The following is a 17,884-nucleotide window of genomic DNA, read 5'->3' on the forward strand; positions in this document are numbered from 1 at the left end:
GTTTATTTTAGAAGCCACTACCCTTAATCTCTCTCTCCTTCATTCTGTCTCCTTCATTCTGTCTTTCCACGCTCCCACTGTCAGATGTGAAAGTGCTAAGAAATGAGATGAAGAGGGTAACTCTCGATTTTTGTTATGGATTATCTGTTGATGAATCAGTGAAGATATTCCCAAACACATCTCTGACTCTTCAATCTATATCTTCATTTTTTGTTACCATTTGGTCCAGTGAAATTTTTCCAATATCACATATGAGCTGGGATGACAGCAATAATATAAAATCATGAGCTAGCTCAAAATCTACATACGAGTTACAATATCTGCCATAGGTGCATCATTTTTAAATAAATGCATGTACCCATATAAACCAAAAACATGCAAACATACAAAAGGTATATATGAATACAAACTTATATCATCCAGTATGCCTTATGGACAAAATATAGCTAGGTTTCAACGTCTCAATCAAAGAGGGTTTTTTTTCCTAGGGGAAAATATATTATGATGAGACTATCATACGTGAAGCAAGATTTTAGTACCATTACTGAGGTGCTTTTTTCCCCCTCCTGCTTACCGTACTGAGGCAATTAAATTCCACGCTGAACGTGCAGCAGATCCAGACCAGATCCATCCCTGTGGAAGTCCATGTGGCCAGGATCAAGACAATATTCCACTAATATCTACATCTTTCTTCAGACAGCTAAACAGGAGGCTGCACTCCATACCACAGCACCAGGGCGCCCAGCTGTGCCTCATCTGTCTTTGATTGATAAGACACAGCAATTAGCAAAAGTAGGCACCGGGCTGAGTGTGAGTGCCAGACTGGAGAGGAGAATGCACACCATTTATTTCTTGTCATCTGGTAAAACTCTGCTAACGTAAACAGTCCCCACACTGCTGTTGCAGGACAGATGCTACCAAGATGTTCGGTTCATACTCTAGAGGATCGCAACACTTGGTCACTCAATGGTCATCTTAGCTAAACGCTGAGGCTTGGTTGGCAAATCACTCTGTTGTCCAGGATTGTGATGCTGTAGGCAGGAGGCCTGACACTCCTGCCACAGGACAGTCTTAGCATTTACATTTTTCACATTTCCCTGACACTTTTATCCAAAGCGACTTAGAATTATGACTGAATACAACTTGAGCACTCGAGGATTGAGGGCCTTGCTCAGGGCCGAACAGTGGCAACTTGAACTGGCAACCGTCCACTTACTCGTTGAATACCTTGTCCACCGAGCTACCCAGCAGTTTCTTTTTCCTTCTTGCTTTGTCCACCAAATGGGAAAGTGGTCCTGAATGGGCTTCTGAATGACCAACTCGAGCTCTGTGAGTCCTCTTCCACCACCATTTTGTTTGGCCTACAGGAAGGCTGTCACCAGGAACTACAAAATCCAGGAGAGTAGCGAGGGTTATGGGGACCAGTCACAGAGGAGCAGCTTATGTCCCGGAGAAGCAGTTTCCAATTCTTTGCCCTCTCTTTCGTTCTGTCTCATTTTCTTTCTCCCTCAAGTTCTGAAAACATGGCACTTTGGAGATTTCTAACCCTGACATTGGCAGTGGCACCCCAGGCCCCTCTGCTAACGAGCTGAGATCATTAGGCCAATTAGTCATAGCTGGTTTAAGCCGTAGCCGGGCCAGTTGCTAATTGGAGGCCTGGGAAAGGGAAAAAAAGAGAAAGCATCCAGCAGCGACAAAGAGTATTTCAGCATGGATGGACAGGAGCTGTCAATCAAATTCATACCACATACCAGCAGGGCTTTCAAGTAAGAGGTAGTGCATGCATCAGTGCCATGGCAACAGCCCTAGACAATAAGAAGGGGACACAGACAGGAAGTGAATGAGGGAAATGGGCCAAAATAAAACAGAGAAAGAGGCTAAGCTCTGCTTCAGAGAGACCTCAGGATGACCTCTACCAAACACTTTGTGAGTGTGCCAGACAACAGAACAAAGACAGAAATGTGCTACTGCTGTGGCTTGTCTTTGAAATGACCATGAAGCAACCGTGCTATCAACAAGTTGTGTCTTTCACCACACAAAACACAACATCTCTAAGGTCATCATTGTGTCCATGAGATTACATAGCACTTGCCCCAGCCCTATCTGATGCAGAAACAAGTTGATTAGATAGCTTTAAATCAACACACATCTCCATCAAGTCTATTTTCAAATAGAGAGCTCTCATCAGGGGCAGTGAGGACCTACCAGTGGAGTGTCCAAGCAGCGCCTGATCAAAAGGAAGATAAGAATGATTTTTCCTGTAGGCAAAGTCACTCTTTCGCCATGTGATGGCGGCCACTCTTAAAAAGCTCGAATGGAGCACGCCACTCTGCACTCATTATGTAAGTGGACTACAAAAGTAATCACAATATCATGCATCACGATGCTTTGTTTACCTATGTGTTTAGTCGACCTAACTCACAGGTTCCATTTTTCAACCAACTTGAGAATGAAATCAATTCTCACCTCCCAAAATCATTTCTCAACTCAAACATGCAGTATAATATTAAGCCACAGTAAACCTAACATTTTAAATACAACCTTAGCTTTATAGCTGAATAATTTCATACAGTTTGAAATGATGTTCATTGTGAAGACTGTTTGTTATTCACCATACCTGCACACTCAAGTCTATTAAGTGCGGTTAAAGTTGTTTGGGAAACGGTAGCAGTCCTTGAGGTCCTTAGTTAACCTATGCCTTCTCTCCAGCAAAGCACTGCATCCATGCAAACACTGAAGCAGGTAAGAGGGCAACTGGATGACAGGTCTTAGAAAACTGTAAGTGTGCTGAGTGGAGAACAGTTCTTCTTTCCTTTATGAACACATCATTAGTCCCACAAAGAGAGGGAAGCTGAGGTCCTCGATCCACTCAGAGTCTTACTGCTGCACACAGAGCATGCTCAAGGATTTGATTTTTCAGGCTATAACAATCAAACAAATGAGTCGCCCACGCAGCCCTTTCATATTAACTACCCCATTACATTTTTGCACCTGTTTATACAGTAAAGTCACAGATCGGACTCTGTCGGCAAGACACAAGATATCGCATATAAATTACATGTTGATGTCCACAGACTTGTAATTCCTGACCGCATTAAGAGTTTGTAACCCTTTTAATTTGGTACAAAGAAGTCAGCTCTTAACTAATGATATAACAAATTTCTTATTTCTTAATTAAGCAATTAACATGACCTAATGCAGCATCTCTCCCCTCTAGCAGGCTGTTAAAAATTAATTCATTTATTTATTTATTCATCAGCGGTTCTATCCACTGATTTAACCACTTTTGTAAGAATCGATTGAATTTTTTCACTTCATAATTGGGAGTCTTGAGCTTGGCACTGAACGCAACAGGCTGTAAGTTCAGGCACGGCAGATATGCGAGCTAACTGTCATGCAATTTATCCCAATCACAAAGGAAATGCGAATACAGCCAAGCAACATCAATATCAAGTTATTTCCGCCCCCACATATATTCGAGAAATGATGGCGCACTGTAACAACAGCTCCATCCAGTGGTGAACCAGCCACATACAGAACGCAGTTAGAATATGGACACGCATTGTAATAATGTAGTAATAACTTATTACAAAAAGTCATTACATAAAGCAATAAATTAAAAATGCAAGTGCATGAATCTCTTAATCCAATATGAAGTTCCAATCATAATTACAATAAAGAAAGCAATCACAGATTCCCGAGAATCCCTCTTTCAATACCAGTTTGGGGTTAGTGTATTCAAGATGAACATTAAATACTGCCACAGCCAAGACTGCACTGAGGGCACGGTGCACACACTGAGTTTAACTGAATACATTTATTTTCTTCCCAGGGATTTACATGTTAAGGACCTAAATCAGGATCCGCTGAAGCAGCACAACAGATGCCCCAGGGACTCCCGATAAAGAGCAAGACGAACACACTATTAATTGTATAGTACATAAATTACAATTACAGTTTTGGACTTGGCTCCTAAAACCCTGCTGTAACACATACAAACACAAATACCAATACCACAAAATGAATGACCTAACAAATTCAGGAGCTTTGGTAGAGATGTAAGTACAAAAACAAGTTGTTACTCTTGGCTATGTAACATAGTGATGCGTTTTCTCAAGAGCGCACTCTGCAACAGGTGTACATTTATGCCACCGGCATACAGCCTTAACTGGGTCCCATATGTTAAACACACTGTTTCTATAGATCACATGAGAACTTTATATTGGAGAATTTGTTTTCCTTAAGGTCTGTGTAGGATATTGCTTTCTGTACAGCCAAGAACATATATAGTTAAATGTGTGTATTATCTACTTATTGGTCTAAGATCAAAAACGTTCTGTCTCCTCTTTCTAACCTCTGATACTGGCCATTTTATGTGCGCCCTTGACCAGTATCATCTCTAATGCCACTCGGTTATCAAGTTTTGTGTCATTCCGTACTTTAACAACATATGTTTTAATGATCATACACCATCCTCACCTTTTTGGGATCGTCATAGAAGACACCTACGGTCGGCAGCTTTGGGGCTATCCTGCCACTCTCAGAGAACAGCATTCCGCATTCTTTATAAGGCCCCTCTTTGTATTTATAAGCTACAGTGATGCCCCCGATAGGAGGAGACCCGGTCCTGATGTGGATTTCCGTCAGAAGACCAGAGTACATTATATAGCCCGTTAAGAGGAGACTTATCAAGAGGAATCCAATCACACTCAAAGTCAATACATCCATCGCAACTTATCCGTGCAGTACCAGCAGCTAGACGAGGTTGCAGTAACATTCACATTCGTTAAACACCGTTGGGCAATATTCTCGGGCGGACCAGCTAAAGTGTAGGTGAGGGATCTCTGTTTATAACGTTAAAATCAGAAAAACCCAGTCGCGGACTGCAGCTGATGTAGCACAGTTCCCCAAACACGGGACATGTGGTGATCTGCTTCCTGGATGTACCATCACTACACAAAGGGGTGCACTTTGATGCCTTAACGTCAAATACAGCTGTTATAGTACATATTGTTACACATTTGTACACACGTATAATAACGTATTTAAAATGCTAAAGGTAATAGTTTTACTATATGGAAGTAGTGTCAAAAAGATAAAAAGAGAATACGTTTTGCCTATGTATTATTACGTAAAATAAATATTTAAGATAATAGACGCTGCGCAACAGAATCGCATCTTACTAGTTTGTATTTTGTATTGTATATTGTTATTACTGTATTGTTACTGTAAGAATTCAGTTTATGTATCTATTTCATTAGTAAAGCAGCTAGCTAGCTAGCTAATCTGTCTTGTGTTTAGTTGATTTTGTAATGGGTCAATGCTAGCTAAGGCTTATTATTATGTATTTTTTCTTATTTTCGTCACCTTGGAACTTCGTGTGCGTTAGAAATATCATTTTATAATGCACCATGGATGGTTACGACATGCAGGCTTGCCTACAAACGTAATCTAGAGTTTAGGACGCCCCGCCCTTGACTCGAGTTTTATCTGTAGCTCTAAAGTAAAGTTGCGGCCAAAATTCTGGCTGTTTGTCGTCTCTGTCGCCACGGCGGTACGTAACATGGCTGGAAGTGTCAGGAAGTTTTATGATGTGTCCGCCAGACTCCTGTCTGGCGACATGCTGCACTTTTCCTCATTTAGGGGGAAAGTGGTGCTCGTTGAAAACGTGGCGTCTCTCTGAGGCACGACCGTCAGGGACTACACCGAAATGAACGAGCTCCACTCCAGGTACTCGGACAAAGGGCTGGTGGTTCTGGGAGTGCCCTGCAACCAGTTCGGCCATCAGGTCAGTCGACTGTAGTCAGACGGTTTACTGTCTTGTGAGTTCTCAGCATGACTGCGCATAACTTGATAATGAGGCGTCTTGGGACTCTTACGCCAGAAGCTTAGGTCATTGAGGTTTCCAAATAACAACCTCGCATGTTGTTTGTGGTGTACCTGAATGTCTCTCTCTCTATTTCTAAATCATTCTCTCTCTCGCTCTCTCTTTGAAAAACCAGGAGAATGGCAAAAACGAAGAAATACTCAATTGCTTGAAGTATGTCCGTCCAGGAAATGGCTTCGAGCCTCACTTCCCACTCCTGGAAAAGGTCGAGGTTAATGGCAAGGACGCCCACCCATTGTTTGTGTTTCTCAAGGAGACGCTTCCCTTCCCCAGCGACAACCCCACTGCCCTGATGACAGACCCCAAGTTCATCATCTGGAGTCCAGTCTGCAGGAACGACATTTCCTGGAACTTTGAGAAGTTCCTAGTGGGCCCTGATGGAGAGCCAGTCAAGCGCTACAGCAGGAGCTTCCCAACTATTGATATTGAAGAAGACATCAAATTGCTCCTGAAGAAAGTGAAGTAAACCATTCTGGTGTGTTATCTTGGGGGCCTTCTGTGGTGGTGGGGAAGAAGATAGTACCAGTAACAGTCAAGCCCTGTCCAATCGCTTGTAACCACTGCCTCTAATAACAGTTTGATAGTTGGCTGGCTCTGCTGACTTTGGTAAAGTGCAGTTGTTATTTTGGATGTTTACTATATGAAGGCACCACTTGAAATCTGTGAGGGGGGTGTCTGATGTAAATGTAAATGCCTGTTATTGACAGCAGTAATTTAGCCTTGTACAGCAGAACTCAGCACTACTTCCAACTGCCTAAATTCAAATAAAACATTCAAAAATTTGTTATTTGTTCTCCTTTTATGTCTTTAAAATAGAACAAGCCACATCCGTTTTATTTCTCACTTCCTTGTTCTGTGTGTATGTATGCCCACATGTAACTCTTCAGTGTTTTATACTCTATCATTCTGGCAGAGACTGGCTGTTAATCAAACTATTAATCTTGATAACTACACTGCAATATAAAGTTAAAGATCAACTTTTGACAGGAGGGTAAAAGGGGAGGCAGGGTTGCAACATCAATTATTGGTTTAAGGCTGTAAGTTGAATCAGTTTGAGTTACAGTATAATATTTTATTCCTAACTGCAGTTTTGTCCTTGACAAGCTCATATGGTATTACCATGTGTAACGCTGCTGACACACAGACTCCCTTGACGATGTAGGACGGTTATTGACATAAAACACAAAAACGGTGGCACTCACATAACATTTACGGTCATCATGGTTATACACTTATCATTAAACGAAAAACACATACACAGAAACCCAAGACATACACAAACCAAGGTTTGTAACACATTCCATAGTGACAATGACCAGCCATGTGACTTGTGGGGGGAGGAGCGCTGTGACACCATGACATTTGCTCTTTGTTCCAGTTTTACTTAGGAACCAAATGTTACGAGAAAGTGGCCAAACATCTGAATTAATTGCTCAGAGATTATTAACATCTAGACTGGATTTGGATTTACAAACCAGGATTAAGTATCAGGGCAATGGTCAAGGCTGACATAACAGACAGGACAGACAGGAAAAACAGGAAAAAGTGGTTGTATCAAGGGTCACCCAAAACACTGAAAACAGACCTTTTTGCTGTTTACTTATAGTGTTCAGTTATAAGTTTAAAGTGTTTTTAATTCACATTTATGTTTTTAAACATTTTTTAAGAAATATTTTTTTAAAAATTGAGTTGTACTTGAAAACAATTTCACATTTGGGCATGGGTTAAGTAGGGTCATACTGAAACAGTAATATTACTATGTGTTGATTTTATTGCCAAATCAGGGGGACGGTGTTAGTTCCGTGTCTCAAACCTCTGGCTGAGTTTAGGTGAGGCGGGTGGGTGACAATGCTTGACTAGTAGAAAGACAGACTGTAGTCCTACTCCATTTCCAGAACTGTTTCCAGCAGATTTGAGTGCCCGTCGTCCTCATCACTAATGTGTCCCTTGGCCACTCCATCCTCAATGCCACGGTTTGCTCTGCCGGTGGTGTCACCTCTTGCTGGTGCTGCTGGCAACCCTGCGTCTGAGGTCAGCCTCATTCTACTACTCTCCCAGTTCGGCTCATTTTCAAACTCCAGTTTCTCCACAAGCTCCTCTAGGGTCTGCAGGCTGGAGGTCTCTTGAGTAAAGGACAAAGAAGAGGTGGTGTGACTGCAACTTACAAGGGCTTTCTTCAAAGGCAGTGTTAGGGTGAGCTTTTACTCCAGTTGTTTTTTAGTAACTCTGCCCAGTTCTGATAAACTACATTTTCTCTTATTGTACTGTATCAATTTCCAATCTGTAAGTAAGAACAATTATATTGCTATCATTATTTGAAACATTATAAAGAGAAATCTTGCTGACTGGGCATTCCTGGCAGTTCATGCAGCAGTTCAGCATCAGTCCAGGAAAGGAAACTGTCTTCTTTCGCATGGCCGGATCCTTGTCTAAATTATAATGGGTGTGGAAAATAATTAGGGTTATTATGACATATTCAGGACAGACAAAACATATGCTGTAATCAAACTTAAGCAAACCCACCCTATACATCTGAAGTCAGGTCGCTCAGTAAGGTGTCTGGAGATGTGATTATGGTAAGACAGGGATATGCTGCAGTCATGAAGGTTCTCAGGTTGCTCATTAGAGAAGGAAGAAGAGACATACAAAACAGGTCCTGACATGTTGGACGAGCAGGATTCAACTTCAGGTGAATCGTTCGTTGCCCGGACCAAGGCTGCCGCAAGGCCTTGCCTACTCTGTCTCAGCTTGTCTGACATTGATCTATTAAGATGTGGGCAAAATCACACCTGTAACAGGCTGTAGTACAAAAACACTACAACGCCTTAACAGCGCATGTTTATACTGATAACCGTTGAGTGTTTCTAAGGGAAAACTCTTTACTTTGTCCTGGGTTAATACAACCTGACTGAGATGTGGTCGGAGCTGAGCTGAAACCTCATGGCTGCTTGGAGACCCTCTTACTAACTAGTTAGTCACCAAATGACAATAGCTAGCTAACCTTGCAGGTATGCTAAACAGGCTAGCCTGTTTTACATGAATAAATCAGAGTAGGCTCGACGTCAAAAGGTTTTAACAACATAAACACTGTCCTATTCTAATAGTTAATAAGCTGCTTTACTTACAGCCCTGAGTAGCCAATATTTGTTAGGTTAAACTAGATATAGTTCACCGGCTGAGAGGTAATTGCTCTAGGAGCCGTTATGCCAGTCGCTCGAGGGCTATTCGATTTAACCTCAGTGGCGATAACTTCAAAAACAGTCAAGTGATAATTGACCGTTGGTTAAGACAAGTTTATGTTCTGTGCGTTGTTTTAAAGCAGAGAGAGGTTCGTCTGCTTGTGCTGTTTTACAACCACATGTAATGAAATGGTACGCTCGTTTGTTAATGTGCACCGTCGGCGCTAGGAGACGCAGATGAGTCGCCGGCTACGCTCAACACTCGCGTATAACGAACAGCTGTAGCGTTAGCTAGCTCCATCAAAAAAAAACAATGGCTGGGCAGGAGGATCCAGTTCAAAGGGAAATTCACCAGGACTGGGCGAATCGGGAATACATCGAAGTGATTACTAGCAGCATCAAGAAAATAGCCGATTTCCTTAATTCGTTTGGTGAGCTGAAAACGAGGCACTGTGTTCTCGCAGTTTGCGTGCTGACTCTGTTAAGATAACCAGTTAGCTACCGTGTCGAGGGACAGTCGTTTGGTTGTGTTGTAGACGAGGGCTGGCTAGTCTGCCAGCGTTGTGAGCTACAAATAGCCGGATAAAGGTTTATTTAAAAAGTCCATTCGCAATGTTTTCTTTGACGCTATATAACTAGCTGGCGTTTAGCCTAAACCGTGGTAGGTAGCAAGGTAGCTAAGATAAGCATACGGAACGTATGTCATTAGGTTAGCATGTTAGCTAGGTTAGCGTTAGCTACTGCGACTAACATTATATGCTGATCGCTATAGCGTTGACCTAAGCTATTTTCAGACTATTGATAACATTTTGGCTCTAGTAGGGTCTAGATATCTGTTTTAGCTAGTATAGTTTAGGTTACTTTTAATTTATAAATAAGATCTGTATCATCCTATGCCTCAGTGGTTTTAGTTTGGCCTCATGAAATATTAGCTAGGTAGCTAACTTGGGGCTAGGTTAGCTAGCTTCCTGTTTTCTAGGGTGTGTTGGGTACTGCAGCTGAGCTGATCCTCCGAACATAAACGTTACTTGAGTGCAGCTTGTTTTGTAGTTATTAAACAATTAAGACTAGATTTAATAACCTACGCAGTGCGCTTTCATTTTGCTATATGCTATAGAAATCAGGATTGGAGGGTTAAGCTTATTCTTTCTGAAACACGATGCACGCTTGATACGCAAGACAAGTTGTGGTCCAATGAAAATGAAAAAAGGGACAGATAACACTAAAATGAAATGAATTTTCTATAATATACATAAAGTGCGGGGGTGTGCTTGAATATGTAAATGTATGCATATATGTAATGTTCATAGATTTTTTTATATTTTTTTTAAAGAAGCCACAGCCAATAAAATGATGACTCAATCAAATTATGGTAAATGGTGCAAATAAACTTTGTGAGCATTTAATTTGACAAGTGCACATCTGCTTTCCTCACCAGATATGTCCTGCAGGTCCCGTTTAGCTACCTTGAATGAGAAGCTAACTGCCCTAGAGAGGAGGATTGAGTACATTGAAGCCAGAGTAAGTGAATATGTGGTGCAGACAGTGTTGTGTACTGTGCGATTTGGAATATGTTACATTTGATACAGCCGGGCTTACTGGATACTGCTAAGCCGCTGATCCCAAAGCAATGGCACGCTTTTTTTTTTGTTTGTTTTTCTTGTTAAACACACATTCATTTTATTCATTGGCCTATTTCTGCCAGTTCAGGTAGAGTAAAAGGCTATAGCTGCTACATCTGCTGTTTTGCCTTAGTGTGAGCCACCGTCAGATTAACTATACCTGTTTATAAAGCATCAGCTTTTTAGAGGGTGTGGGGCCAGTTATTTTTTTTAAATGTTTGTTTGATTTTGGCTTAGTAATTGTCTGTTAAATGTTGAGCTTGAGCAAATGCATTGCTAGTATGTCAATTGTTTTAAAAACAGCTTGATGGCTCATAATAGAACAAAGCACATAATTCACAGTGAATTTCTTTTTCAAGGTTACAAAAGGGGAAACGCTCACCTAAACATCTTGGGGCTGAGGAAAAGAAAAATGGCGACACTGTGGTTCTCTCCTCCTTCACTCAAGTTGAACAATTTATCCAACTGACAGTTTTAGACCAGCCTCTTAAAGACCCAGTTAGGAACTGCTGAAACAGCAACAGACACGCAGTTAAAAAGTGAACATGGAAAATGTGCATATAATACATTTTTCATATTGTACATTTGTCCAATAGAGCATTCTTCCTGTTATGACTTGCTGCCGCAGTCTCTAATTGGGGCTTTAGTGTGTGGGACCATTGTGGTTGTCAATAAACATTTTTTTTTCTGTGTTCCACAGTTTCTGCCTCAATGTAAACAATGTTATTCTCTTTTTATGATCCTCACTTTGCATCATTGGACCTGTTACTGTCTTTGGGGTGCTTGCACATAAGACTGGTCCTTCGTAATGCCCATCCTTAAATTGACCAGCTGTTATCAAAATGGAACAACATGGACACCAAGCCTCTGAACTGTAATCCCTGGTATTAAAAAAAAGTTAATGATGACCCAATGCAACATGGTAAGAAGAGCCTTGATGACTTCCAAATGACAATGGTTAAGTAATTATTGTATTTTTCAAGCAACAGTTTGTGAAAATTTAATTTGTCTATTCCAGCCCCTGAGTGTTTAAATAATTTCTGTATATACATACATATATATATATATATATTTTGTAAATGCAAAGCCCTGTGTTTGCAGACATATTGCTACCCTGAATTTCTCATGCAGCAGTGTATCTTCATATTAAGCAGCGGTGTCTGGGGTGGGGTTTTGTTTTGTGGGTGAGTGGGCGGAGTCTCCAAAGTGCCAATCAGATCACGCTGAGTCGGGTCGGGGGCTTTTCTGCAGAAGTGCTGTTTTTTCTTTTAGTTAATGCTCATGTCAATGTTTTGTGATTTTAAAAAAAGAAATAAAACATCAAGAATGACACGTTTGTGTCTTTTGTTGCTGGGTAAAAGGAAAGTACTAATGTTGGAAAAATACCACTGATTTAAAAGAGGAAATAGAATGTGGAAGGCCTATACCAAGGTTTTATCTGGTGGTGGGGGAACCCTAAGTAAGTGACCCCTAAGATATGTGAGTAGCTCTAATGTAGCGCAGAAATGGCAGTGTCGATCTCTGTCCCACAGAGCGTATTCCTAGGAACAGCAAAAAAACGGCCGTGCACACAAGTGTGAGGAATAGATGTTGACTACACACTGGAAGTGTGAGGCAGTAGTTTTCTACATTTATTAGTAAAAATAGTTTTTGGTGGTACCAAAAATTTATTGTGCATTCATCTAATAAGAATATGGAAGGAATTCCTTGATAAACCTGTGCTTTCTGCTTCATGAGATATAGGCTTGGTTTCATAATGGTCTTAGTTATAAAATCATCCAGATCCCTACAGAACAATGAATGTTCTGCAATTAAAGGAAATCAAAATAATTTTTTAAAATTGTTGACTATATCAGTGTACAATTATTTTGTGGTTGGAGAATTTTATAATTCATCAGCTCAGTTTTATTTTATTTCAATATAATATGTTCAGTGTCGTCTTTTCCAGCAAACTCAAGTTTTCAGAAAACTAAACAATCTGATCGGTACATCATGATGTTTAAAGTACGGTAATTATCTTAGTTGGACGTTCATTATTATTTATATTTATATAACGCCTTACTCAAACTCAGTGTCGCTTTGCAGACGGATATCAGCTTTTACAATCACTCACAAACCAACTTTATTTAGGGACTTTAGTTTTGAATGAAGTCTGTTACAATACTTCCGGTTTATATGACTACTGTGTCTACTGCTTAAGTGAGCAGTGCTGCGTTTGTGAACTTGGTCTTTAAGTAATTGTAGTCGTGGTACCGGTCTATACTCATGGAAATGTGAAAATATGATGCGGTTATATGCACAAGATATAAGCAATGGCCTCGAGAATGTCCCCGTTTTGATTGAAAACAATGTGAGCGAGGGCGCTTTCCCCAAATTTAAGGTACAGTATCTCAGCAGATCCGTTTACGCATTTGTCCCTTGGAAGTATTTTCTTTTTTTTTTTTAAAGACGTGTTTATCTGACTTAATGCGTTTTCCCTGTCCTCGGTGATTTGTGATTCATTTAAACAGCCACTAGATAGTAGCACCGTTCCACTAACATCCACATTGTTTCTGTAGTTGGGTCGCTATCACTATTCACTTGCTTCTGATTAAATAGTTCCTACGTATACATCCATCCTTATCTACTAATTTAAATTTTAAATCCATAAACCTTATAAATTAATAAATTATTTCACATGAATCGCTTTTTGGGATTAAATGCTGAAAACCGTATCGCTCATTCTGAGCGTTTTGTTTGGGGGGTCAGCTATCGTTGTTCTAGAGGCTGATGCTTTAAAAAAAAAAAAAAATAAAAATCCACCACTAATGTGTATGCTTCAGTACAGTCCAGAGAACGTCCAGGGTCCTGGGTGTGATGTTGACCCGAGTGAGGTGACCCTCCCGGGCTGCTCGTGCCACTCTCTATCCTGCCCTCTGCGCGGCTGCCCATGTACGTGCTATGGCCAGGCCTACACCAGCGAAGGGCTCCTCTCCGAGCAGCAACAGGACCCGGCTACGGGCTGTAGCCACCCCGTGTTCGAGTGCAACGTCCTGTGCATGTGCAGCGACTCCTGCCAGTCGCGGCTGGTCCAGCACGGGGTGCGGATGCGGCTGGGGGTCTTCCGCACGAAGAGCCGCGGCTGGGGTGTCCAGGCCCTGGAGGCGGTGCCTCGGGGCCGCTTTGTGTGCGAGTACGCCGGTGAGGTGCTGGGCTTCTCCGAGGCCCTTCGCCGGCAGCTCGCCCAGACGCCGGCCCACATGAACTATGTCATCGCCGTCCAGGAACACGGGGGCGTAAATGGGGTGTGCCGCACCTTCGTGGACCCGGCTGCCGTCGGGAATGTGGGACGCTTTCTGAACCACTCGTGCCGGCCCAACCTGGACATGGTGCCCGTGCGTGTGCACTCGTTGGTGCCCAGGCTGGCGTTGTTCGCCGCCCGAGACATAGAGGCGGGTGAGGAGCTCACATTTGATTACTCCGGAGGACATGCTAGGCGCCCAGAAACGACTGCCGCTGCAGAACAAGCAGCCGCCCAGAGGAAAGCATGTCTCTGTGGAGCGCCAAACTGTACTGGGTTTTTACCTTTAGACATCTCAGTCCTGCATGGACCAGAGTAGAGAAAGCTGGAGTAGCAGGTTATTTCGCTACTGATCTTTACTCAGTTCACTGTATGTTCATATTGCACTGTCAATATATTACAACCCACCACTTTATTTATACAGCTGACACATATATTACAGTTGCATTACTCTACATACTAATGAACTGTTGTTGCTGTGGTGGAAAGATCTCATCTGAGTAGCCATGAAGATACCTCGGACGCCTGCTGTAATTTAATATTCCGACTGGCCATCTCCTCCATGCTTGCTTCCGATCACATCGTTGTGTTCTTTGTGATAATTCATATTTATTATTACGGCCTTTCCTGTGTAAACACTGCTGTGGCTTCTGTTCTTAATGTATCTTACTTCTTTTGAGTTCATTTTAGAATCCTCTGCCCCTTTAAGAGGACACACAGCTTTTCATTGGACCAAAAGCTCAGGGGTGATAAGCAATTAAATAGTGCCTTTGGGTGTTCCGATATAGTAACAGATCTTTCTCCCCAGCTGCGGGCAGAGGAAACCGAAGCGACCCACTTCACAGAGTCTCCATTCTTAAATCCAGCCTCTCTCTCTATCCCCCATCCATGCCTCTGCCCTGTTTCCAGCATGGACGTGCCTCCATCTCCACGATGATATTAATATCCGTATCTGGGTTAATTAGTCCAAAGCCCAGAGAGGGAGAGCAGGGCTCCAGAAATGAGACCGGGTCTTGAGGCGCGTCAGGCCGAGCTCAGGCCTGGTCTGTGTGCGTCAGTGGTGTAAATATTACCCACTAGCGTCCGCTGCGTTAGCCTACATTCTGCCCGCATATCAGGGGTGGGCCAGGGAGTCCTTGTGTCGAGAAAGCAGATCTCAAGTGCAAGAAGGAGAGGTAAGAAGAGTCTGCTTCGCTCATAAAGAGTGAGAACACGGACGCTCTGCCGTAACTGAGGATAGACGAGTCTGCTGCAGAGTTTGGCATCTTCCCTGCTGATTATGAGCTAATTGCGGAAGCCTTTATGAGTTGAGTCTGGCGTGATGGGACTTGGGGGGGGGGGAGACATGACTCTGTGACTGGAACCACACTGCATGTTGACCATCCCTGTGTTCTGCTACAAGTATCGTAGGTTTAAGATCGTCGTAAATTAGAGAGAGAGTGTTGAGTGTAATACTCGCTTTCCGTGTAAAGATTATGTTTGCGTTGCAGGCATTTTGGGAATCTCAGCCCAGAGCATTTTGAAGGGAGTGGTTACATCAAGCCTGCTGGACAGTTGATTTTGGCAGTAGGGAGATGCATTGTGGTAACTTGTGGGAAAGTGCTGTTAGGGGGATTTGAGGACAGTTTAGCTCACCGCGTTGGCCTTGTGCAGGCCATTGAGAGGAGCCCTGATTTAACTGTTCTCGTCTCTGGCCACTATGAAAATCCCCCTTCATTAGCAAATTAAGTCCCGAGGGTGACCCCTCTGCCCCTCTGGACCTCTGCTCCCAGGCTCCATCACCTAGCTTAGGCACGTCAGAACAAAAGCAAAGTGTGTATAGGCTGAGGATGATGGTAAGGACCGAGGAGGGCCATCAGCGCCACAATTCTCCTGGCATTAAGTTTGGCCCTGCTGATGTAACTTCCTGTTGCACTGGGCCCTGCCTCATCTTGTTCCTCACCAGTCTTGCTGTAGTGTGTGACATGATGTCCATGCACGTTGGCACTCGCTGTTCAAATCGCTTTGCTTGAAATGTGAAGTCAATTGTGCCAGAGCAGCTCTTTGTGCGCTGGTCAGACAGCAGGAGTGATAAGAAAGGCAGGCCTGTGACAGACTCTCAAATTCTACTTCTGGCTCATGACTCATTGGAACCAGTGAGTAAGCAAGTCTTCCAGGTCTCCATGGCAACAGAATGTGCAATATCGATTGGACACCAAGTGTAGGTTGTGTTTCACAATGATTGTTGGAAGGTGAAAGCAGAAATCCTTCACCGCTGCTAGAACATTAGCTCAGTGACCTTCGATTTAATGTGACTTTGCTAAAACAAGTGTCTCCCTCAGTGCTGGTGTCAAAAAGGTCGCGAATAGGCAGGCGAGAGTGGCTGGATCCACTGCAGAAAGGTGAATGGGGCAAATGGACAGATTTTCTGTTTTAAAAAAGCTATGTATAGTAGTGGAACATCACAGGCAGATATACTGTTATTAGAGCAGAGATGGATTCAGGTACATTCATTTTAGGAGGGTGAGCCAGTGCTTTAACCTGTCTGCTTTGTGCTAAACACCCTCTTAAATTCTTGTTAAAGCCACTTTCAGAAATGTTAGCTATATTAGTGTTGAAGTAGAAGCATTTTGTGCAGGTTACATACACTAGACTCAACACTGCCACTGACATAAACAAGAACACTTAATAATAATAATAATAAAAACTCCAAGTGGTTTATGTTTTAGCGTTGCCAACAATGTGATCCTCCGGTCTTGGCAGTCACTAGAGATGAGCTGAAGATGAGGCATCAGAAATATGTAAGAGAATCATCGGTAAAATGTAACAAATCTGATGTAAATAAAAAGGGCTTTTAAAAAATAAACAAATAAAATTATGAAGGAAAAAATAAAGGAAAAACAGAGCTCCCGACGTTTCTTATCTTCTAAGTGTGTGCTATTGTAAATGTGACTCGTCTGTCATATATTACTGGAACCTTCAGACTGATGTTGGTTTATGAAAGGGCCAAAAGGTTCCTCCTGCTTCAAAACAAACACATCTTACAATAAACAACAAACAAACTTTGGCTGCCGTTTTATCGCACGAGTCCCAGCTTCTTCTGGGAAACTAGGCCAGTGGTTTATCTGTTTAGATGACCCATCAGGCTTCTCCAGACTATGAGAGAGGGGCAATTTGTCAAGAGGGGCCATGAGCACTGTAGTGTCCTGCATCACACTGGAATGAGTGTTAAAATGCAATTTTCTATTTTCTTTTTTCCTTGTGCTCTCATGGGATACGAATTTTGAATAAGGATCGCGAGGTCAGTTTAGAGTAGGTATGCACGTTAAACGTATCAATGATACAAGTTGCAAAACATTGTCGGAAAAAGCATCACTGCACGAGGTGAAAGGTCATGAAAATTCTTTTCATTTTAATTGATGAGCAATTTGCTATAGCTGACCTTTGTCCTGTTCAGGCCACCTGCTATGACTAGCTTCCACAGTGATGACTGGCTTGGTAATCGAGGCCACACAATGTCTCATCAGGTCTGATCACCAGCTCCTCAGACTGAAGTGTGACGGGAGGCTTCAAACGCATTAGATGAATCGGTTTCGGACACACATGTGAGGGGAGCGGTGAGTGGAGTGGTTTGACACCCTGGGGCAGAAATAGAATTGGGCAACCTGTCATGTTGGAAGTGGGTTGTGTCTCCAATGAGAAACCATATGTCATCGTCTCCATGCCAAATCTCATCCTCCAAGTCTACTTATGTGCACAGCTGGCTGGAGTTGTCCCAATGTTATCTTAACGTTATTTTGAATTCCTTTCTGCACAACATAAGGCCTCTATTACCTAAAAAAAAGTTTCTAGGCACATTCCAGTATTTCAATATCAATTTTCGCCCATGGGGCCCTTTTTGCCTAATCATTGCCACGATTTATTCAACGTCTTAGTA

General features: G+C 42.5%; 4 protein-coding genes across 4 annotated transcripts in view; 3 read left to right on the forward strand and 1 right to left on the reverse strand.

Moving 5' to 3' along the window:
* Positions 1-5,383, reverse strand: part of LOC113578916 (testis expressed 264, ER-phagy receptor) — a 41,764-nt gene extending 36,381 nt beyond the window's left edge. The window contains exon 1 of the mRNA XM_027012468.2: positions 4,480-5,383. Within this exon, the coding sequence (XP_026868269.2) occupies positions 4,480-4,728 (249 nt within the window). The 5' untranslated portion in view covers positions 4,729-5,383. The remainder of the gene's footprint in view (positions 1-4,479) is intronic.
* A 96-nt stretch (positions 5,384-5,479) lies between these two features.
* Positions 5,480-6,671, forward strand: gpx1a (glutathione peroxidase 1a). The gene is made up of 2 exons (XM_027012469.2): positions 5,480-5,788; positions 6,003-6,671. The coding sequence occupies exons 1-2, from the start codon at positions 5,564-5,566 to the stop codon at positions 6,351-6,353; spliced, it is 576 nt and encodes a 191-aa protein (XP_026868270.2). The 5' UTR covers positions 5,480-5,563; the 3' UTR covers positions 6,354-6,671.
* Positions 6,672-9,294: 2,623 nt separating this feature from the next.
* brk1 (BRICK1 subunit of SCAR/WAVE actin nucleating complex) lies at positions 9,295-11,387 on the forward strand. The gene is made up of 3 exons (XM_035520135.1): positions 9,295-9,497; positions 10,505-10,587; positions 11,048-11,387. The coding sequence occupies exons 1-3, from the start codon at positions 9,380-9,382 to the stop codon at positions 11,072-11,074; spliced, it is 228 nt and encodes a 75-aa protein (XP_035376028.1). The 5' UTR covers positions 9,295-9,379; the 3' UTR covers positions 11,075-11,387.
* Positions 11,388-12,870: 1,483 nt separating this feature from the next.
* setmar (SET domain and mariner transposase fusion gene) lies at positions 12,871-16,857 on the forward strand. The gene is made up of 2 exons (XM_027012493.2): positions 12,871-13,068; positions 13,511-16,857. The coding sequence occupies exons 1-2, from the start codon at positions 12,970-12,972 to the stop codon at positions 14,285-14,287; spliced, it is 876 nt and encodes a 291-aa protein (XP_026868294.2). The 5' UTR covers positions 12,871-12,969; the 3' UTR covers positions 14,288-16,857.
* Positions 16,858-17,884: the final 1,027 nt, after the last annotated feature.

Source organism: Electrophorus electricus, chromosome 20 (assembly GCF_013358815.1).
Source record: "Electrophorus electricus isolate fEleEle1 chromosome 20, fEleEle1.pri, whole genome shotgun sequence".
NCBI classification, from domain to species: Eukaryota; Metazoa; Chordata; class Actinopteri; order Gymnotiformes; family Gymnotidae; genus Electrophorus; species Electrophorus electricus.

What these genes read in the sequence shown, in the direction of transcription:
- brk1 (XM_035520135.1), top strand. Translation starts at nt 9,380, where the DNA reads ATGGCTGGGCAGGAGGATCCAGTTCAAAGGGAAATTCACCAGGACTGG. An exon ending in CGATTTCCTTAATTCGTTTG is followed by an intron (nt 9,498 to 10,504) that starts GTGAGCTGAAAA and finishes TTTCCTCACCAG; the next exon opens with ATATGTCCTGCAGGTCCCGT. An exon ending in TTGAGTACATTGAAGCCAGA is followed by an intron (nt 10,588 to 11,047) that starts GTAAGTGAATAT and finishes TTCTTTTTCAAG; the next exon opens with GTTACAAAAGGGGAAACGCT.
- setmar (XM_027012493.2), top strand. Translation starts at nt 12,970, where the DNA reads ATGATGCGGTTATATGCACAAGATATAAGCAATGGCCTCGAGAATGTC. An exon ending in GCGCTTTCCCCAAATTTAAG is followed by an intron (nt 13,069 to 13,510) that starts GTACAGTATCTC and finishes TGTATGCTTCAG; the next exon opens with TACAGTCCAGAGAACGTCCA.